Source organism: Geotrypetes seraphini, chromosome 5 (assembly GCF_902459505.1).
Source record: "Geotrypetes seraphini chromosome 5, aGeoSer1.1, whole genome shotgun sequence".
Lineage (NCBI taxonomy): Eukaryota > Metazoa > Chordata > Amphibia > Gymnophiona > Dermophiidae > Geotrypetes > Geotrypetes seraphini.
In genome coordinates, this window is record NC_047088.1 from 12,348,835 (window position 1) to 12,371,840 (window position 23,006).

General features: G+C 44.4%; 1 protein-coding gene across 2 annotated transcripts in view; it reads left to right on the plus strand.

Annotated features, from left to right (window-relative positions):
* Nucleotides 1–4,131: 4,131 nt before the first annotated feature.
* ZC4H2 (zinc finger C4H2-type containing) overlaps nucleotides 4,132–23,006 on the plus strand; it is a 29,529-nt gene continuing 10,654 nt past the window's right edge. Inside the window, exons 1-3 of one of the 2 annotated variants that reach the window (XM_033947268.1) lie at nucleotides 4,132–4,284; nucleotides 8,160–8,331; nucleotides 21,526–21,698. In XM_033947268.1, coding sequence (XP_033803159.1) covers nucleotides 4,232–4,284; nucleotides 8,160–8,331; nucleotides 21,526–21,698 — 398 coding nt within the window. In that variant the 5' untranslated portion in view covers nucleotides 4,132–4,231. The remainder of the gene's footprint in view (nucleotides 4,285–8,159; nucleotides 8,332–21,525; nucleotides 21,699–23,006) is intronic. The other variant, XM_033947267.1, reaches the window with a different exon arrangement.

Here is a 23,006-nt window from a genome sequence, read left to right on the forward strand (position 1 = left end):
GGAGAGGGGTGTTGCTGAGTCATGGGCAGGGGCACACACCAGATCCAGGGGCGGTAGAGAGATGCAGAACAAAGCGTGTGTGTATGGGGAAGAGTTTTGGAAGGCCCACTAAAAATGACAGGTCTGGCTTGTCCACAGGGAGTAAGCTACCATTAATAAATACAGTATCTACTTTGCATTATCCTAGTGGAAAGTGATGATTTCCTCATTGTGTCCAATAATGCCATTCAGGAAAGGCATTCTATTAGAAAGAGAATAATTTATGTTTGTTTAAATTATGATAATCTTTTTCTAAGGGAGAATTCACTAACAGATATATTCTCTGCCATTCTGATCCCTTTTTCTGTGTATAGGAATTATCCAAAGATGACATTTTAAAAGTCATGAAGAAACATGATAACCAGAGGCCTTAATATTATATCTGGAATGGAGGAGTAGCCTAATGGTTAGAGCAGCTGGGAATCAGAGAAGCCCCAAGTTCAATCCCACCACTGCTCCGTGTGTGTTGGGGGGGGGGGGGGAGTCATTAACCCTTCATTGCCTCAGCACCAAAAAAACTTACCACAAAACATGTTAAAAGTGTTTTGTGATCATTTGCCTCTTAGTGTGCGCTAATTATAAATTATTTTTTGGGAAGGAAGCTTGCCATGGGTGAGGAAGGGGCACGGAAGCATTATTGTTCTGATTAGGGCATGCTAACTGGATAACTTGACCTTAACTTACAAAGGAATGGGTAAGTGCTCCCAGATTAATTTTTTTCAAGTTCCATGCACAAATGGAAAAATGAGCAGGGGACCTGAGAAACAAACAAACAATGATTTAAAAAAAAAAAAAAAAATCCTAAATACTACCAGGGAAAATCTGGGCTTAGTGCATGGAAAAGTCATGTATTTTAGCAAAAGGACTCCATACTGTATCTTCAAATACAGTTTAAGCTTCCATCGGGGAAGTGAGGATGGTATTTTTGTTCTGTTCTTAGTGACTGGGCTCAGAAAAAGCACCTCTAGCCCAGCCAGTGCAGCATAGTGCCACATGGAGTCCAGTTCAGAGGCAATTGTGCCACATTTCAAAAGTGACTGCCATGCCTTAATCCAGGTCATTCACTGGAGAGCAGCCAAGCCCTGTGGCAGTACAGCTACTGATGAAGTGAATTTAGTGTAACCAAACAGTTACATGGAAACCTCAAAAAGAAAGTGGCAAACAAAAAAACCAGCCCAGCGCGGAGGAATGGCCTACTGTTTAGCGCCAGCTGCCAAAGCATCCTGAGGTTATGACTTCAATTCTCACTGCAGCTCCTTGTGACTCTGCACAAATCACTTAACAATGTCTAAAATACGTAAACCGCTTTGTAAACACACAGACAGTACATTAAAGGACCAAGACATTTTCTTTTCAGTTGTGTGGCTCTGTGCATCCTCTGTCCACAAAAATAAATATAATTCTGAGTAACCCAAACTTGCCTGTCTGTTAGTGGTAAACTCAGAACCTCCTTATAGTGTATCATAAGAATACAATCTAGTTTGGGGAAAGTGTAAAAATGTCAGCCTTTTGGAAGAGAATTTACAAGAGGTCTCAGCTCCAAAAGGCAAGATAGGACATTTTCTGTATTAGCTGCGAAAGTTGTGGATTGTGCTGCTGTGCAGGGGTGAATAGGGATCACGCCCCATGTACATTAGAGAGAGTGTGAGCCCACCAGGACAGATAGGGAAAAATGCTTGAATATAAACCACTTAGACCAGTGCCGGTCCACAGAAGCTTCCTACCGGTCCACCGGCATGTGCATCAGGCCCAAAACAGTGTCTTCAACCGCCGTTTCGTGGTGCGACTGATGCGGTGTTATCTTCGAGCCGGCTCCCTCTTCCTCACTGACTCAGTGCACAAAGCCATGGGCAGCGGCTCCTACGCACGTCCTGCGCCTGAACTGAAAGCCTTCTCTCTGATGTCGCAATATCAGAGGGAAGGCTTCCAGATGGCCCACGACTTAGCTCAGTGTTCTTCAACCGCCGGTCCACAAAATAATTCTTTTATATCTGCTGGTCCATAGGTGTAAAAAGGTTGAAGAACACTGACTTAGACTGTAAGTGGTATATAAATACATAAATAAAATCAATGAGACCCTGCTATACCCTCCCCCTGGATGACAGGAAGTCCCTAGTACTGCATCCCTCAATCTTGGTGCAGCTTTGGGCCAGAGAATAAGGTGGAGAAACGCTTTCTGTGGCCCCAATTGCTGCAGCAGTGACTGGACTCAATGACCTCGTTGAATATGAATAAGGTGACCATACGTCCCGTTATTGGACCGACCATCCCGATGTCCCGAGCCACCACTTCGGGACGCCGAAATGTCCCGTTTCAGGGACAGTGTCCTGAAGCTGTGCGCGGGGAGAAGGGGATGGTCCCTCCAGTGCCAAACCCCCACAGTATTCTCCGCGCCCGGTTAATCCTGCTGCTGCTACCGATGCTCCTTCCCAGGCTGACTTCAACATGCAAATTGAACCCACACTCTGGGGCTCTAATGTGTGCATGACGGCTTCCCTTCTCTTCCCTCTGAAATTAGAAGTTATGTCCCGGGGGGTAGGAGAAGAGAAGGGAAGCCGGCACACACACGTTCAAGCCCCGGAGCAGGAGTTCGCTACGGGAAGCGATGGAGGGAAGCTAAGGGAGACAAGTCAGCGGTGGAAGGAAGCTTACAACTTGCTTCAGGCCTTCCTAGCTGCTGGGTCCTGCCTACTTTCTGTTTCTGCGAAGGCAGGACACGGCAACGAGGAAGGCCCAAAGCAAGTTGTAAGCTTCCCTCCGTTGCTGACCTATGGAAGATAGGTCAGACTCTGCTGATGGGAGGGATGGGAAGAGAAATGCTGCTGCTGCTGCACCCAAGAGGGATGGGGAAGAGAAATGCTGCTGCTGCATCCAAGGGGGGAGGGGGGAATAGAAAAGCTGCTGCTGCTGCACCCAAGGGGGGGAGGGGGAATAGAAAATCTACTGCTGCTGCACCCAATTGGGGAGGGGGATAGGGGAAGAGAAGTGCTGCTGCTGCACCCTATTGGGGAGAGAGAGGGGAGAAGGGAGAGGAGAGGAAAGAGATTCCAAAACCATGGGAGGGAGGGAAAGGAAAGGAGGTACCAGACCATGGGAGGAGGGAGAGATGGGGTATATTGGGGGAGAGGGAGGAGACAGATGCAAGACCAGGAGGAAAGAAGGGGGAGATGGAAGGAGAGGAGAGAGATGGGAAGGAGATAGAGATGCCAGACCATGGGGTGGAGTGGGAAGGAAGGAAGGAAGGAAAGGAGAAGAGAGAGATGCCAGAGCATAGAAGAGGGGGTGGAGACAAAGGCTGGAAGGCAGTGAGGGGGACATAGGAAGGAGGCACCGAGGACACCAAGGATATAGGAAGGGGCACTAAGGACATAGGAAGGAAGGAGGGAGGGAATAGCAAGGGATAATTGTTGGGCCTGAGTGCAGAAAGAAATGAAAGAAAGAATGTACAGTTAGAAGGAAACACAACCAGAGACTCATGAAATCACCAGACAGCAAAGGTAGGAAAAATGATTTTATTTTTAATTTAATGATCAAAATGTGTCAGTTTTGAGAATTTATATCTGCCGTCTATATTTTGCACTATATTTGTCTATTTTTCTATAGTTACTGAGGTGACATTGCATATTTTAAAGTCATCTGCCTTGACATCTTTGAAACCCCCCAAATATAAATGATAATTAACATTTTCTCTGCATATAGTGAGCTTTGTGGGGTTTTTAATTTTATGGTTACCATTATGAATTAATAAGATATTATGTGTACATGAAAAATGAATGGAAGAAATTGGGGGCGGGATTGGGGTGGGACTGACAATTAATGGATGTCCCGTTTTGATGAGAAAAATAAATGGTCGCGTTAAATATGAATAGCCCTAGTCTCCAAAGGAAGCAGAGACCCCCCTCCCCCCCTGCTTCTGAGCTCTGCCACCCGCTCCAGCACTAATTGAACAAATGCAACACGACACGGTCCCTTGGCTGTGGCGAATCGATTGGCGGCGTAACAAAAGCGTCTCCCGCGGCCTTCTGGGAAGTGTAGTTGTCGTGGCCGCCGAGCGCCGCCGGAGCTCGGCAGCTCGGCACTACAGTTCCCGGCAGCGCCCGCGGCCTCGCTCGCCCTCCGCCCGCCGCGCTCGGCTCGCTACCCTGGAGCCCTGGCATTGTTTTGCTGCCGTTTCGATTTGGGAGTGAAAAGCATGGCTGATGAGCAGGAGATCATGTGCAAACTGGAAAGCATCAAAGAGATCAGGTAATGCCGCATTACTTCCCTCCTGGCTCGCTTTTAGGGGGGGGGGAAGCGACTGAACTGCAGCTGAGCTTTAGAGAGCGGGGCAGCAAATCGCTGGGTGCCCAGTCGAGAGCGCTCGCGCCGCAAGAGGAAATTCACCTCCGCGGGGGCGTGTGCTTGCAGCTTTTTCTAATGCGCGCGAGCCCTGCGCAACGTTTAATGCACCAACAGGTTGCCGAGAGGGGCGGTGCGCTGAGGAATTTCGGTGCCGGGGGGGGGGGTCGTCATCATCCAGAACTGCTTTTCCCTGTGGGGCTGCTGGAAGGAGCTCGTGCCTGAGCATCACACCGCAGCCTTAATGAAAAGGAGGCTTTGGTGCACTTGTTGCCTTCGGCAGATGCGGACTGGGACCCTGGTGCAGAGGCAGATCCCCCCCCCCCTTACATGCACACAATAGCATTTAGGAGGGTCTGATTGAGAAGTAATGCGATTTTGCCTCTGCTTGTCTTTCCAAGAAATAGATGTGGCTACTGTTGATTCTGAGGTTGCTGAACGTGCAGTTGGACATTGTTGGGTCACAGGTGAGGGTACGCCAGAGCAGTGGCGTGGCGAAGGTGAGAGGTGCCTGGGGTGATGGCACCCCTCCCCCGCCAACCCCCACTTCCACACGCCCCTTCCCCTGGACCCGTGCCTAGGAGGTGAGCCGACGCTGGTGCGACAGCAGGTTGGAGGTTGCTGCTCATGCCAGGAGCGTGACAGAGGTATGGGGAAAGGAAAGTGGTGTGCACGTGCGGCAAGGAGCAGGGGGTTAGCGAGGAGGACGGGTGCCCTTGCTCTCACCGTGACAGTGTGTAGAGCGAACCGCCCCTTCCCCTTTCTACACCGCTGTGCCAGAGTTACATTACATTACATTGATGTCTGCTGTCCCGCCAATACCTTTCAGTTCTAGGCAGTTTACAACAAGAAATTAGCCTGGGCATAGATTACAAGGTTGATAGCTATAGTATGCGTCAGGATTTGGGAATGGTTGATACGGTTTGGTTAGATCATTTGGCAAATTTCTTGAATAGTATGGTTTTCCAAGATGTGATTGAATTTTGTATTAAACTTGGAAAGAGCGGTAATGAAACTCTTGAAATGTTATCAATCTGTATAGTTTGGAGGAAAAGTGGAAGAGGGGAGATATGATAGCGACGTTTAAATACCGACGTAATAAATACACATGAGTCGAGTCTCTTTCATTTGAAAAGAAGCTCTGGAATGAGAGGTGATAGGCTCTGGAGTAATCTAAGGAAATACTTTATTACAGAAATGGTGGTAGATGCGTGGAAGAGTCTCCCAGAAGAGGTGGTGGAGACAGAGACTGTGTCTGAATTCAAAAGGGCCTGGGACAGGCACGTGGGATCTCTTAGAGAGAGAAAGAGATAATGGTTACTGCGGATGGGCAGCTCTATGACCTCACAATGCAGGTGCACAGAGCCTTAGCCTATAGGAAGAGGAGATGCAAATGTTAAGAACCTTAGCCAATAGGGAGAGTAGGAGATAATGGTTACTGCAGATGGGCAGACTGGATGGGCCATTTGGCCTTTATCTGCCGTCATGTTTCTATGTTATGGCAAGCATATGCTGGTGAAATGGCCATGCTGCATACTCTCAGGGACACAACTTCCTCATCTGCCATGACAAAACGTACAGAGTTCTTCCTCTTGCAGTGACCCAACAATGAAGACCATGGCAATCCAACTGCACGTTCAGAAACATCAATGTGTGAACTTCATGAGACCTGGCACAGAGTTGCCACGTCTACTTCTTGGAAAGAAAAACAGAGGCGGTCTCACGACTTTTTAATCAGCCCTCTTTATCACTGATGCCTTTTGCCTAAAAACGCCAAGATTGGATCACTTTTTAAAAAAAATGTAAACCTAGTCATCCCCTCCTGTTCCAAAATATAAGTAAGGTGAGCTTATGTTAAAGTCCAACAATGATTGCAATTAGTGCAATGACTAATTAAGCGGCTGAATGCGGGCTACAGATTAACATCTTGTCCAGTCATCTGTACAAAAAAAGAAACAGTGCTTTCTTAATGTGATGATATGTGTGAAGGGCAAATATTTAAAATTATTATGTACATGAGCAATGGAGGTTCTGGAAATCATGCCAAGAAAATGGATTCCTATTTCACAGGTAAGATAAGTATATTTTTATGGAAATAGTCTAAATGAAACTTGCTGTTGCCATTGTTTTAAATTTACTTATTATAAATATTTTCTGCTCAGGAAAGACTCGTATTTATACGGTGTGAGGGCATTAACACAAGGATTGCCTAAGTCCCTCCTCAAGAGCCGCAATCCAGTCGGGTTTTCAGGATTTCCCCAATGAATATGCATGAGATCTGTTTGCATGCACTGCTTTCATTGTATGCTAATAGATCTCATGTATATTCATTGGGGAAATCCCGACTGGATTGCGGCCTTTGAGGAGGGACTTTGACACCCCTGGCCTAAAGGAATCAGAAGGAGGTGTTGCTTTGATTGAGAGTCAGTGAGTCTCCTTGGAGCTGGTCCTTGGAAATACAGGTGCAGCCCAAAATGTTCATTTTATGTTGACTTTTTTTCATTATGGGAGCGGCGATATTAGAAGTGTAGAGTTTTTGCAAGGCGGGCCTTCTTTCAGAGTTATTTATTGAGATTTTCGAGGGTTGATTCATAAGTCATGGCAACTATTGGTTTTTTCTCTCTCAAAAATGCGCCAACACTGGAGATCTAATACTGTATATGCATTTGAAATGTGTGACATATACTTTTTAATGCTGCCACCGGATGAGAGATGAGTTCAGCGTTCCCTGGTAGGAGGGAAGCAAAAAAAAAAAAAAAGTGACATTTGAAATCATCATTTTCTTAACAAACAAATAATAAATGTTAGTATATAAACTCAAAGAATACCAAGAGTAAATGCATCACCCAATACAGGTGATGGGTCAAAAGCGCGTGAGTTTCAAGTTTTCAAGTTTATTAGATGGCTTGATTAACCGCTTAAACCAAGTTTCTAAGCGGTGTACATTTTAAAAATTACATATGTTGGGTAACAAAACAGTCAATACAATTAATAAATAAGCTTAATGTGCTAAAAATTAACATTGTTAAACACAAGGTAAGAAGGGATGAAATACAATTTGTAAAGAAAAGAGGAGACATCAAAGGAAAATACAAAAGGATAATAAGACAATTGGGGGAAATAAAATAAACAAAGCAATAAGATAAAAGATTAACTTGCAAATGCATCTCTAAAAAGGAAAGTTTTTTAAATTCATTTTTAAGTGAGGACAAAGGTGCGCCGACAACCTAGCGCAGACAACTGAGCGCAGGGCTTGATCGTGCCGAAGAAAAAATGTATTTTAAAGGCCTTTGACGGGGGGTGTAGGGAGGAAACCCCCCCCCACTCTACTTAATAGGGATCGCGCTGCCTCATGCTGCCATGGTGTGGGGGGGTGTAACCCCCCACATTATACTGAAAACGTAACTTTTTCCCTAAAAAACAGGGAAAAAGTTAAGTTTCCAGTATAATGAGGGGGGTTACAACCTCCCAAACCCCCCACAACGCCAGCGCAATCTCTATTAAGTAAAGTGGGGGGGGGGTTCCCCATCAACACCCCTCGTTGGAGCCCTTTAAAATACGGTTTTTCTTCGGCGCGGTCAAGACCTGCGCTCGGTTGTCGGCGTGCCTTTGTCCTTGCGCGCTTTAGACTATGAATCCCCAATACAGAACCATATTAAGGGCATCCAGCACTGACTCCTAATGTCCGATCAAAGGAATCTGTTGGTTTGTTTACGACACAAGCTTTCCATAGTGGAACCATACTACACCGGATCTCATAGAATTACCCTTTATTGTTCTAGGAATAAGACTTTGCAGATGGAGAAGATTAAAGCTCGCCTTAAAGCAGAGTTTGAGTCGCTGGAGTCGGAGGAGAGACACCTGAAGGAGTACAAACAGGAGATGGACCTCCTACTGCAGGAGAAGATGGCGCACGTGGAAGAGCTCCGACTGATTCACGCCGACATCAATGTGGTACGTAGTGACAAGGGGGTGACTAGGTAATAATAATATGATAGGTGTGTGTACTAAGTCCCGGGATGGAGGCGTTTACTCTGAAATGGGTGTTCTTCATTTATTTATTTCAAACATTCCTAATCCGCCTTTGTCCAAGGCGGCTCCCGGTATCACATACACAATTCAGGCTTGAACATCTTAAAAAATCACATACATCAGTAAAAATAATAAGATTATGCCATCTTATTTATTTATTCAATTCATTTTCGATCCCGTTCTCCCAAAAGAACTTAGAACAGGTTACAGGTTGACGTACAAAATATACAGTTCACATAGTTACAGTACAAGTTTTTTTTAATTCAGGTTTTTATCCTAATTCGACATATACTATGGATCTATGTTGAAACATTTTATTGAAGAAATCAATCAAATACACAATTATACAATACAGTGGTACCTTGGATTACGAGCATAATCCATTCCAGGAGCATGCTCGTAATCCAAAATGCTCGTTTATCAAAGCCAAGTTCCCCATAGACAATAGTGGCAACAGCAACGGTTGGTTCCAGAACCCAGGGTCTGTACCTGTCGGGGCCGGGTGCTGCAGCGCTGTCTCCTCAGTCTGCCTCCTCCGTCCGTCATCGGAACAAGAACCCGACAGTGCCGCTTCGGGGGTGGGGGTGGGTGCGTGTAATGTCTGCCAGCCGCTGGAGAACCCCTTCAGAGGGATGCCTCCTCCATCCGCCGGCCAGCCCTCCACGTCGGATGCTCCTCGCATGCTGGAGAGCCTCCACCCGAGCCCACGCAGCTGATCGCCGCCCCACCCACACGCCGCGCATGATGATTGACGCGCAGGCCCAGACAGAGGTCCTCCAACCTACAGAAGGCACCCGACGTGGAAGGCTGGCCAGAAGACGGAAGAGGAATCCCCTGAAGCAGCGCTTCCTGGTCTGTAAGTGCTTGTTTATCAGGGGCGAGTCAAAAGTTTGCTGAGTGTTTTGCTCGTCTTGCAAAACACTCGCAAACTGGGTTACTCGCAAACCGAGGTTCCACTGTACAGTCAAACCTCAGTTTGCAAGTAACCCGGTTTGCGAGTGTTTTGCAAGGCGAGCAAAACACTCAGCAAACTTCTAATTCTCCCTCTCGCTGAGATTTTAAAATATAACAATGTAATAAATTAATTATATAAATATACAATTCAAGAAATTCCAACTATTATTATCATCAAATAAATTCCCTCCCTACCCCCATAATGAAAGATGACACATATTACAAAGGGATCTAATACCAATATACATAATATGCATAAGATTAAGCATATTATAATGCCTCTGTATTGCGCTATGGTGCAACCTCACCTTGAGTATTACGATCAGTTCTGGTTATCTGGCTACCATATCTCAAAAAAGGTATAGTGCAGGGGTAGGCAATTCCGGTCCTCGAGAGCCGGAGCCAGGTCAGGTTTTCAGGATCTCCACAATAAATATGCATGAGATAGATTTGCATGTCAAGGAGGCAGTGCATGCAAATCCATCTCATACATATTCATGGTGAAGATCCTGAAAACCTGACCTGGCTCCGGCTCTCGAGGACCGGAATTGCTTCCCCCTGGTATAGTGGAATTAGAAAAGATTTAGAGAAGAGCAACCAAGATGATAAACGGGAAAGATTATACCATCTTAACCTATAGACTTCTCACTCTGCCCTTTAGTAAGGTAGGTGGAAATCTCGCTCTGGTGGATAACACAGGTCTTGTGATGAGAACACTAACGAGGTCACGTTGTCTTAGTCTTCCCCCACCTACATTGTGCTAATCCAGTCCTGGTTTTCCATCTTATGATCTCTTTCATAGCAATCGTGCTGATTGTATATTATAGGAAACGTTTACAAGTATGTTTCAGGTTTGATTGTAAAATGAAGTTCCTAGAAGACCAGGACTCCATTGATTGCTGATCTCCCCTCTGTCATTCGAAGCTTTGCAAAACATGTGACTCGGTCCCAAACAACTATAGGATTCCGTTGTACCGGTTCCATCTGTTTTGGGGGTTGATGCAGAAAGCCACGCATCGTAACTGCTGTCAGTTACTGCCCAGATGTTGCAATCGATGAGCGTACAGATGACGGCTGCGTTAACATTGTGGCTGTAATCCACAGCTCGTTGCAACGGAAAAGGGAGGAGGATTGATATAACGCCTTTCTGTGGTTAGAATCAAAGCTGTTTATGTATTATATACAATACAGGTACTTATTTTATATCTGGGCAATGGAGGGTCCAGCAACTCTAGAGTTATTAAGGAGCTGCAATAGGATTCAAAATCGGTTAACCTAGTGGTGATTGGTTCATGCACTGACAGGAAGAGATAGACAACAAAAAGGACAAAAGTTCCCATAGAATATGATAGCAGATAAAGGCCAAAAAGTCCATCCGCAGCATCCACTATCTCCTCCTCTCCCTATTGGCTAAGGCTCTTAACATTTGCATACCCTCTTCCTATAGGCTAAGGCTGTTTACACCTGCATTGTGATGTCAAAGAACTTTCCGATTATAGAAACATGATGGCAGATAAAGGCCAAATAGTCCATCCGCAGCATCCACTATCTCCTCCTCTCCCTATTGGCTAAGGCTCTTAACATTTGCATCTCCTCTTCCTATAGGCTAAGGGTCTTTACACCTGCATTGTGATGTCATAGAACTTTCTGATTATAGAAACATAGAAACATGATGGCAGATAAAGGCCAAATGGCCCATCCACAGCATCCACTATCTCCTCCTCTCCCTATTGGCTAAGACTCTTAACATTTGCATCTCCTCCTCCTATAGGCTAAGGGTCTTTACACCTGCATTGTGATGTCATAGAACTTTCTGATTATAGAAACATAGAAACATGATGGCAGATAAAGGCCAAATGGCCCATCTAGTCTGCCCATCTACAGTAACCATTATCTCTTCCTTTCTCTAAGAGATCCCACGTGCATATCCCAGGCTTTCTTCTGTCTCCACCACCTCTTCTGGGAGACTGTTCCATGCATCTACCACCCTTTCTGTAAAAAAGTATTTCTTTAGATTACTCCAGAGCCTATCACCTCTTAACTTCATCCTAAGTCATCTCATTCCAGAGCTTCCTTTGAAATGAAAGATATTCCACTCATGTGCATTATGCCACGTAGGTATTTAAACGTCTGTCATATCTCCCCTTTCCCGCTTTCCTCCAAAGTATACAGATTGAGATCTTTAAGTCTGTCCCCATAAGCCTTATCACGAAGACCACACACCATTTTAGTAGCCTTCCTCTGGACCGACTTCATCCTTTTTATATCTTTTTGAAGGTGCGGCCTCCAGAATTGTACACAATATTCTAAATGAGGTCTCACCAAAGTCTTATACAGGGGCATCAATACCTCCTTTTTCCTACTGGCCATACCTCTCCCTATGCTACCTAGCATCCTTCTAGCTTTCGCTGTCACCTTTACCTGTTTGGCCATCTTAAGATGATCACATGAAAAGTACCATACAAAAAACGTACAAATAAAAAGATGCCCTCACTTAGGATCGGGGGCCCAAATGCTCCACCCCAGCAGGATCCTGTGGCACGATCTTTTCCCCACCTACTTTCCCTGGCTGCTGGGTCAAGAACTGGTTGAGTGGAAGATGACAGAGGGTAGTGATCAATGGAGATCGCTCTGAGGAAAGTGATGTTGCCAAAGATGTGCCTCAAGGTTCTGTTCTTGGGCCTCTTTTTTAAAACATTTTTATAAACAATATTGCTGCAGGGCTGTTGGATAAGACTTGTCTCTTTGTGGATGATACCAAAATCTGCAATAAAGTTGATACTCGGGGTGGTGTGAATAACATGAGGAAGGACATAGCGAAGCTTGAAAATTTAATGCTAAGTAATGTAAGGTCATGCATTTGGGCTACAAATACCTGAGAGAACGGTACTGTTAGTATTTTCCCCTGGGCTCATAAACTGTCTAATGTACATGGGGACAATGGGGTTAAGTGACTTGCCCAGGGTCACAAGGAATAATGTGGGTTTGAACCCATGACCTCCGGGTGCTGAGGCTTGTAGCTTTAACCACTGTGCCACTCTAGAAATTAAAATGTAGTAAAAGTGTAGGCCAGTCAAGCCATTGTGACATCACTGCTGAGGTTGGCTCTTAGACATTGGTGGAATGAGGCATTATGACATCACAATCTCAGCTCTGGAATGTTGCTACTTTTTGGGTTTCTGCCAGGTGCTCAGGCTGTAGCTTTCACAACTGCACCACACAGGGGGATACCGGTTAGGAGATGCACATGAGTCTGTATCAGTCGGCAGTGTAATTATTCAGATTTTATCACAAGACTTGAGCCCCAGCAACGGGAGATAATGTGCTTAAAGCACTTCTACGGCTGGGCCAGATTGGTTGATTCAGTTCAAGAAAAAGATCAGGAGATGACGTAGCAGCACTTAGAGTGTTTCAAACACTTCCCTCTGTCTCCACAGCAGTTCATGGACCCTCTCTTGGTATGTAGGTTGCATGGGTAGTATTTATCCCACTGCCTGGAATTTTATTTGGGTGGATTGCCTAATTTGCGAACAAGTTCACTGTTTTCTAATGAGGACCGTTTCTTCCTGGAGAGGTGTGTTTGGCTTACGTAACTTAAGAATTGCCATACTGCAACAATCTGGGTTACAAGTACTTAGCAAGATCCCAAAAGAGTTAAAAAAAAAACACCCAGATTTTATGCTGCTTATGCTAGGAATAAACAGTGGACTTTTCCAAGTCCGTCTTAATAATGGCCTATGGACTTCTTTTTTAGGAAATTATCCCAAACCTTTTTTTTAAACCCTGCTAAGCTAACTTCTTTTTAACCACATCCTCTGGCAATGAATTCCAGAGTTTAATTACACGCTGAGTGAAGAAATATTTTCTCCAGTTTGTTTGAAATCTACTACTTTGTAGCTTCATCGCATTCCCTTTAGTCTTAGTTTTTTATGTTGGAAAGATTAAACAAGCAATTCACATTTACCAGCTTCTCTCCACTTTGTATTTTATATCTTCCCTGAGCCGTCTCTTCTCCAGGCTGAGGAGCCCTAGCCACGTTAGCCTTTCCTCATAGGGAAGTCGTGCAAACCCCTTTATAATTTTTGTCGCCCTTTCTCTGTACCTTTTCTAATTTCTGCTATATCTGGGGGTTTTTGAGATGCGGTGACCAGAATAGCACACAGTAATCAAGGTGTGGCTGCACCATGGAGCGATACAAAGACATTATAAAATTCTCATTTTTGTGCTCTGTTCCTTTCCTACTATTCTATTTGCTTTCTTAGCTGTTGCTGCGCACCGATTTGAAAGAGGTTTTTTTTATTGAAAACACTGAAATGGCAAACAGAACGATAAGCACCTTTTACAAAACTTGAGTTTTACACAACAATTCACTCTAGTCTGCTGTTCGTTAAAAAGCAGACTAATGGAGAAGATAGCCTAATCGCTGTATCGATAAATACTGAACACATTCTGACCAAGCCTGCCGGATGGGCTTATTTATTTTGCCGTTTTCTGCCGCTTTCTGCTGACAGGTGAAACGTGGCTGTAAATTACCCCAGGCTTCCAATATCCGCGAGAGATCCAGCCTGGAAATGAGATCAGACAGCAACAGCCAAAAAAGAGGCTTTTCAATGCAGATGTTCATATCATTCATTTGCAACTTGACTTGTCCTTTGACCGATGGTGACTTTGGCAATTGATTTCAAGAGTAAAAACATTCTAAGTCCAAGGAGTTTTCTGTGGCGTCGGATATGAAACTGTTTTTATTGTTGTGTGTTTGTCCTTTGAGAATGAATTATGGATGTTTTTTTTTTATTGTAAGCCACCTAGGTATTAGGTGGGTAAGAAAATTTTTAAAATAAGTAGATAAAATGTTGTCTCTACTCCCTGCGCTATCCTGTCGGCAGGAACTGCATTCTCTTTTTTGCTTTGTCCTGTTAATTCCTAAATATTTAGTACTGATTAAACTGAGGACGGGAGTATGACGTTATTTTGATTCCATATGCGCTGTTGTTAAGATCAGTAATAATTTAGATCCCTCCTGAGTGAGGGTTAAAGAATGATCTTTATTTAGCAGCTTCCTCTGTTTTTGACAATGCGACTTGTGTGAGCCTGGACAAGTCACTTTATTCAATCATTTAATTAAAATTGTCCTTTTCCTTAGATATTTTTGGGCCAGAGACCCAGAGCCCTACCCGGTAGTTGCTTAGGTTCTGTCTACTGGAGTTTCCATCAAAGCTCACCCCAGCCCATCTGAACCATTTCAGCCATCAAAGCCCTCCCCAGCCCATCCTCAACTGAATGTCCACATACGGGACACATACCAAACTAGACTGCCCAGTACCAACCCTAGTTCCTTCAGTGTATACCCATTATTTTCTGATTAGAGATCCTCTGTGTTCTTCCCACACTTTTTTGAATCTGCCACCGTTTTCTGTTCTACCACCTCCCTCGGGAGCACATTCCACACATCAACCACCCTCTCTGTAAAGAAGAATTTCCTAACATTACTCTTGAATCTACCACCCTTCAACGGCCAAATCATGTCATGTCATGTCAAGGTCTTCATCAGGGAACACCTAGCTTAGCCTCCGCGTGTGCAGGCCGCCAGACTAGATGGACCTAAGGTCTGATCCGGTGAAGGCATTTCTTATGTTTTTATAATTATGCTCTCTGGTTTCACCATTTACCATATTCCCTGAGTCTTTCTCAACCATTGAAATAGACAACCATTGTATCCCACTTCTTCTTCCTTGTTCAAAGGTCTCTGCATTCCATGTACCAGAAGTATGCTACCAGGGCCTTCACTCCAATTACCGTAGTGTAGGCGATAGAATAGAAGTTGTAAAGGATTTCAATCTCCTGGGCTCTTTTGTAAACAATGAAGCAACTAGCAGGGAGGAAATACTCCACAGAATAGCACTTGGTCGCTCTTCAATGAAGGCTCTCGACAAAATATCCAAAGGCAATGAGGTAACACTCCAAATGAAGGTCAGACTTATTTACGCACTCGTTTTCGCTCTGGTCAGTTACGAATGCGAAAGCTGGATACTACGGAAACAAGACAGAAAGAAGATTGACTCATTTGAGCTTTGGTGCAGGAGAAGGATTTTAGGCGTGCTGTGGACCACAATAACTAACAAATCAATTTTGGAAGAGATCAAACCGGCTATGCCACTCAAAGTCCAAATGATGAAGTTACAACTGTCTTATTTTGGTCACACTGTCAGAAGAGAAAGATCATTGGAGAAGGTCATAATGTTTGGAACCAGGCGAAGAAAGTGACCATAGGGATGATGTTAGAGGACCTTACCAGACTAGCACAAAACCGATGTATTTTTAGATCTAATTCATCAGGTCGCTAGGACTCAAGCATGAGTTGATGGCATATAACAATCCGCTGCCTGTGATGCGTTCCTGTATGGCTGAAGGTCGGAAGGAGTAGCCCTGAAGGGATCTCCCGCTGACCCGGAAGGCTTCCCTCTGACATTGGAGCAGCGGCATTTCGACGGAGGGGGCGGATAGGAAGGAGGGCAATTAAGGAGGAAGGAGGGAGGGAGACCCACGCAGTGTCGTGTTGAGAAACTCTAATGTAGTTCACTCCCTTTTGGGCTAGCACCCCCTTCTGCCCAGTGGTATAATTTCAGTCGTAGTGAGGAAGAACCCCTTGGAAGAAGCATGTGAGATTTCTTAGTGAGAGGAAGAGATGGTGTGGCTGGGCAGATGTCATGTTCCTATGTTTATAAGTATACACACAGGGGTAGCTTCAGTAAAGGGCATGTGCAGCCAGGTGCCAAGATACAGGGCACTGAGCATAAATTCCGGAACACAATTTTTTGTGGAACTACCATTGAAGAGCTGTGTCTACAAGAGATTCCTTGATAGATCACTGTTGTTCCAAGCTGGCAAATGGAATACATGTTTAACCACTCTCATTACAAGTGCTCCCTGAACTACTTGTGATATTGCGGTATAGATATAAAGTTATTATTATTATTAATATTGCAGAATATAGCTTATAAGTAAGTCTGCATTTATGCCTGCCCACTACTGGCATATACAGTAAGTACGTAATAACACACACTTTCCATAAAACTGCTCCTGAATGCTAGGTATGCCCTGGACCCATCTGTGCCCCCTCCCTTGGCCACACTCCCTTAGGAGACGTGCACATGTTAAGGCCAGTCATTGATAGTTATTGCAATTAAGCATCAATTGAGCCAGTTAATGCACATAAATGAACCTGGTGGAAAACCGTGCGCCATTTATAGAATGAGGGAAACAGGGCATATATCCATCGCTGTTTGCATCAAGCTGTGCCTTCCCCCTCCTGCAACCCATCATCTTCACGTGACTCCTTTTACTAGCCTGAAAAAGAGATCACTCTTGATTTAGTTCAGCTGTTCCTTTCATCCAGCTTTCTCCCCGGCTCCCTCCCCCCCCCCAAAAAAAAAAAATGTTTCCAGATCTTTGATAGCTGTGTCTCCCTCCAGACTGGGGAAAAAGACCCCAGGAGCTGACACAGTGGAGCTGTGCTATTTGAACTTCAGAAGACACCAAGAGAAATGGCCCAGCAGGACGCAAAACAAGCTTCTCAGATCTTCAGGCTAACCAAGACCGAAGCCTGACAAAGTTATCAATGTTAAGATGGATGGTTACAAGGACTGGCTTTTTGTTGGAGCCATTTCCGTCAGTAAAGGAATGCAAGTATAAAAGATATGTAACCGATTTACTTTCATACCAAGCGGCCAAATTGGAGTCTATAATTCAACTGTTAATTTCACTGTCATTCTCTTATGTGCATTTTAGAAGCTTAATGAAAATTTATTTGTTTAGTAAATTTGGAAAATTATTATTGTATGGTTTTAATTGATTGCAAATACAACAGTTAATGTGCTGGGTTTATCTTTGTAAATCGCACAGATTCGTGAGGAATCTGCAATTCATAAATAAAGTTTTTTCTGTTATGTTGATCGGTCCTCACACCTGCTTTGGCTTTTTCAGAACCCTCTGTATAGCTCTTCTATAGCAAATAAGTTTTTCAACACTGCACAGATCAGACCAGAGCTGCATTATAGGAAATTTAAAGAATGATTTCTACAACAAGGCACACTTTTAATAGGCTCTTGGAAAGGGATGGAGGGATGAGCGTAAAACATCAGGTATCTGTGCCTCAGATCTCAGCACCACAATAAACAGGGTAGGACCCAACTCGAGAGAAGGTTTACAGCCCCAAAGCACGTGATAGTGGCTACGCTGATAAATAACAAAATTAGAAATGGGTATTCCTCCACGGCTCAAGCATTTTGCTTCCATACGTTTTCTGAAACACGTCATATGCAAAGGGCCTGATTTTTATGAGGACACCGATGTGGAATGTCTAATAGGTGGCTGTTATATAGGGGCCTCTACGTACTGCCCTTATAAATCTTTATATAATAGACTCTCAGATCCAGCACATACTCAGGTAGTTTAGAAATTATATGCATGATTTGCAGCTTCATTTATGGAATGATGATGCAGGGCATGTGTTTACAGCGGCGTGCAAAAGGTTGGAAGCACTTGTGAATTTTGCATTCTTTCAGCTTTCTGGCATTGGTTCTAAACCTGTCCCCTTTCAATTTCTCTGAGTGCCCCCTTGTTCTTGTGGTTTCTAATAGGCTGAAGAATCTGTCCCTTTCTACCTTTTCTATACCTTTCATGATCTTGAAAGTCTCTATCATGTCTCCTCTGAGTCTGCGCTTTTCCAGGGAGAAAAGCCCCAGCCTTTCTAACCTGTCTGTGTATGGAAGGTTTTCCATCCCTTTTATCATTTTCGTCGCTCTTCTCTGAACCCTCTCAAGTATCGCCACGTCTTTCTTGAGGTACGGTGACCAAAATTGGACACAGTACTCCAGATGTGGGCGCACCATCGCGCAATACAGCGGCATGATGACTTCCTTTGTCCTGGTCGTAATACCCTTCTTAATAATACCCAACATTCTATTTGCTTTCTTTGAGGCTGCTGCGCATTGTGCCGTTGACTTCATTGTTGTATCCACCAGCACACCCAAGTCTTTTTCAAGGTTACTATCCCCTAGCACTGATCCCCCCATTTCGTAACTGAACATCGGGTTCTTCTTCCCTATATGCATGACCTTGCATTTGTCTATATTAAAGTTCATTTGTCATTTATTTGCCCACTCTTCCAGTTTGTTTAGGTCCCTTTGTAGGTCTTCTCATTCTTCCGTGATTCTATCCCTGCTACAGAGTTTGGTGTCATCCGCAAATTTTATAACTTGAAACTTCGTCTCCACTTCCAGGTCATTTATAAATACATTGAACAGCAGCGGTCCGAGCACTGACTTCTGCGGAACACCGCTCGTGACCCTCTTCCAGTCCGAGTAGTGGCCCTTTACTTCAACCCTTTGCTTTCTGCCTGCCAACAGTGTTTAATCCATCTGTATACGTCCCCTTCCACCCCGTGGTTCCACAGCTTCCTAAGTAGCCGCTCATGAGGTACCTTGTCAAAGGCTTTTTGGAAGTCGAGATAAATGATGTCTATGGGTTCCCCTTTGTCCATCTGACTGTTTATCCCTTCAAAGAAGGGTGTTGGTTTGGACAAGGATTTTGCCATAAAGCGCTATATTAAAATACTGTAGATACACAACAGCAATCAAAGATAAGTGTTTATGCTTTTGCCCATATCAGTTCACAAATTGTATTGGATGAAAAATACAGAATTTATTTAAGACTGTACATGCATAAAACAAAAAAAATGAGACCGCGAAGAAACAAGTGGCCATGGGAGCTCCATAGGAGCAAATGCTGCTTCTGAAGGTCTAAAAATGTTTTGAAAAATTGCTATAATGTTATCTATATATTTTTATTGGCTCGTCTTCTGGTTGATTCTGATTGTTGATTTATAGCCATTTTATAAGATTAATGGGCCTTTTTTTAAAGGATGTAACAGGAAAACAGGCAGCTGGCAATCATACATGGTGACTTTATACTAAAGATGGAGACCACTCCAAATTACACATATCGTATGAAGAGCTTTTGGAGTGCTCAGAGATTTTTGAACTAGCGAGGCCATGGTGGATTTTCCCCACTGGTGCTTGGCTTACAATCATTGCACTTGCACTTAAAAGTGTAACGTTGTAAATCTTATTAGGATGTCAAAAATGATAAACTTAGCTTAATAGTTGAATATCTTCTTCACTGGTTGACAAGGGTTGCATTGCAAATACTATACTGTATAAAATGTACTTTACGGGGAAGGTGTCTGGTAGGTTTCTTGTAACTTTGTCATCCCTTTGCATCCGTGCTTTCTCGGAAGCCCCCCGGGGAGAGATGAGGGGGTGGGGCTGGTACAGAATGGGGTGGAACAGGGCGGGGCCAGGAGATTGGGGCGGGGCCATGTGTCCTTTTTTTTCATTAAGAAATCTGTTAGCCCTAGCTTACTCTGCCTTGCCTGCCCTAGACTTCTGCCCCAGTCTTGTTGGTGACCCGTCAAATGCGTGCAAGACAACGGCGCCCCGACATTTGCGTGCATGGACAAATGCACGCACTGAATTGCACCCCGCCTATTTTGTCTTTTTGAGGGTTACAAAGTAACCCTCTTTTTTGTGGGGAGTGGGGTATGGAGGGACCCCCTACTACACTCAAAATATTCACTTCCTATCTAAGGGTTAGGTTTACATCATGATTATGGGAACCCTTTAGTGCAGTGGTCTCAAACTCAAACCCTTAGTGGGGCCACAGTTTGGATTTGTAGGTACTTGGAGGGCCGCAGAAAAAATAGTTAATGCCTTATTAAAGAAATGACAATTTTGCATGAGGTAAAACTCTTTATAGTTTATAAAACGTTCCTTTACAGTTAAAAGGAAAGATATATAAACTATAAAGAGTTTTACCTTATGCAAAATTGTCATTAACTATTTTTTCTTCAGCCCTCACATTTAAAGTTTAATATCTTTTCTTTCTCAAAACTGACACATTTCAATCACTATATTGAAAATAAAATCATTTTCCCTACCTTTGCTGTCTGGTGACTTTATTTTTCTGTGCTTTCAACTATGTTTCCAGGGCCTTCTTGTCCTTTGACTGTTTTTCTCTCCGTCTTCACTTTCTGCCTTGCATCCATCTTTGGCATTAACTTTTAATGTTCAATTTTTCTGCTTTCTTTTCAAAATCTACGTTTCCATGTCTTCCCTTCCCTTCCTATCTGTCTCTTCTTCCATCCTATTTCCATGGTCTGGCATCTCTTTCCTTCCTTTCTCTCTCTCCCTCCCCCTCCATGGTCTGATATCTCCTTTCCTTCCCTCCCTCCCATGAACTTGGCTTCTCTTGTTCCTCTCCTCTCCCTTGTCTTCCTTCTCCTTCCTTCCCTCTTTTTCCCCAATTGGGTGCAGCAGCAACAGAAGCAGCATTTTCCTTTCCCCTTTCCTGTGCAGCAGAAGCATTTCTCTTTTCCCCTCCCCTTCCGTTCTCTTCCTTGTGGAGCAGCAGCATGTCTGGCCGGCTCAGTTGATCGTTCCGTTCAAAGCCGCGGGTGGCGGCTCCTCGCGAGATCTGTGCCTGCGTCTGAAGCCTCTCTGATGTTGTGACATCAGAGAGGCTTCCGATGCAGGAGTGGATAGTGCGAGGAGCCGCCAACCCGCAGCTTTGAACGGAACGATCGACTGAGCCGGCCAGACACGCTGCTGCTCCAAAAGGAAGGGAAGGGGGAAGAGAAATGCTGTTTTGATCGCGTCCAGACTGCGGGCCGCAAAATAGCACCTGGAAAGCCGCATGCGTGTTTGAGACCGCTGCTTTAGTGGATATCTGGAAGGCCCTGATTTGCTCAGACTCCTCAGACCCCGCAATTGTCCTGCACGGATTTGTCAGTGATCTCCCAGCAACTCATTCCCTTGAGCTAATTTGGCCCCCTTTAGGAGCTTTTAGATTGATTTATTTTTACAGCCTTTCCAGAGCCAGTCCCTTGCCTCTATGATCCTGAATTAGCCACACTCGCCCTACAGCCCAGTGATCCTCCCTCTCTCATTCCTAGTTACATATAATGGCCAGGGCTGCATCCAGCTACTTCCTTCAAATCTAGTAGAGAGATTATTGGGAGTTCGATAGTTTGGTGTGTTCTTAAGCCTGTGATGGAATTGCTGTTTATACATCCGCCTGCTCATTGGTCCTTCTTGTCTGCTTCAGATGGAGAACACGATCAAACAATCCGAGAATGATTTGAACAAACTCTTGGAGTCAACCAGACGGCTCCACGAAGAGTACAAACCTCTGAAAGAGCATGTGGACGCCCTGAGGATGACGCTGGGGCTACAGAGGTTGCCAGACTTGTGTGAGGAGGAGGAGAAACTGTCACTTGAGTAAGTTGCGTGGTCTCCTGCAACCAGGTACAACATCACTAACCTATGTGTAAGAAATGTGGCTTCCCTTGGCCACTAAGCTTAATGGAGCTCTTTAGGAGAGGGGAAGCCGGGAAAGGGTACCACGTGTTCAGTTGCGAAGGAGGAACGGATGAGAACTTGTTTGCTTCTAGTTACTTGAGTATGGAAAATGTTTGGCTACATTTCCATATTTTGGAAACCAAATAGTTACTGGTAGCGAAATTCAGATTTACAGTATTTCAGTTTTTAAAAAAAGTATTTCCCACTTCTTTCCCTAGGAAAAGAAAACATGTACCAGCAACAAGATTCCCCCCTCTGCCCCCCCCCAAACAAACAGTAGTACTATGAGGGAAATTTATTAGAATAATTTTCCCTCATAGTAATTGCAAAAGAATATATTTCCTGTTTAGTGTCTGGAGGAAGCGCTATGAGAATAACCCTCCCATAATTCAATCAAATGAAGCTTTTGGTTAACATGACCTGACATTGGTAAATCCAGCTCTACATATGAGCCCACAGACCTGGTGGTTTTCTTAATGCTTTTTAATTTTGGTTTATAAACTTGCCGGGATCAATCCGATCTGGGTGCTGCAGCCATGATACTTTGGTGCATGTAGAAAATTTGGTTTTACGAAGACCTTGATACTTTCCGTGTGTTTTAAAATCAACTTTTATGAAAGTGCTGTTTTACTGGTTAAAACTATGGAGGGGGTAAGAGAATGGAGGAACCCTCTTGGCTCTTGCTAGATAGAGAGAACTGTGCCGGAACCTGTTGCACGCGCCTGGCTGCAGTCTGAGTTTGCAGGGTCAACTCATCATTTTCAGGTAGACGGAATGATGGTGATATTTGGGGTCTCTGACAGATTGAAGATAAAGACTAGCTTGGTCCATCTAGTCTGCTCAGCAAGGTTGCGAGAGTCCTCCAGGCCAGTCTGTGAAGAACATGCGGATTACCTCCTCTGTGTCTTTATTTAGGATTGCGCGTGCCTTTAAATGCAGGTTACACCCCTCTCTCTGGGGCAAGTCGCTTAGAAACAGAGAAACATGATGGCAGATAAAGGCCAAATGGCCCATCCAGTCTGCCCATCTGTAGTAACCATTATCTCTTCCTCTCTCTAAGAGATCCCACGTACCTATCCCATGCTTTCTTGAATTCAGACATAGTCTTTGTCTCTACCACCTCTACTAGGAGACTGTTCACCCCCATCTATCACCCTTTCTGTGAATAAGTATTTCCTCAGATTACTCCGGAGCCTATCACCTCTTAACTTCATCCTATGACCTCTC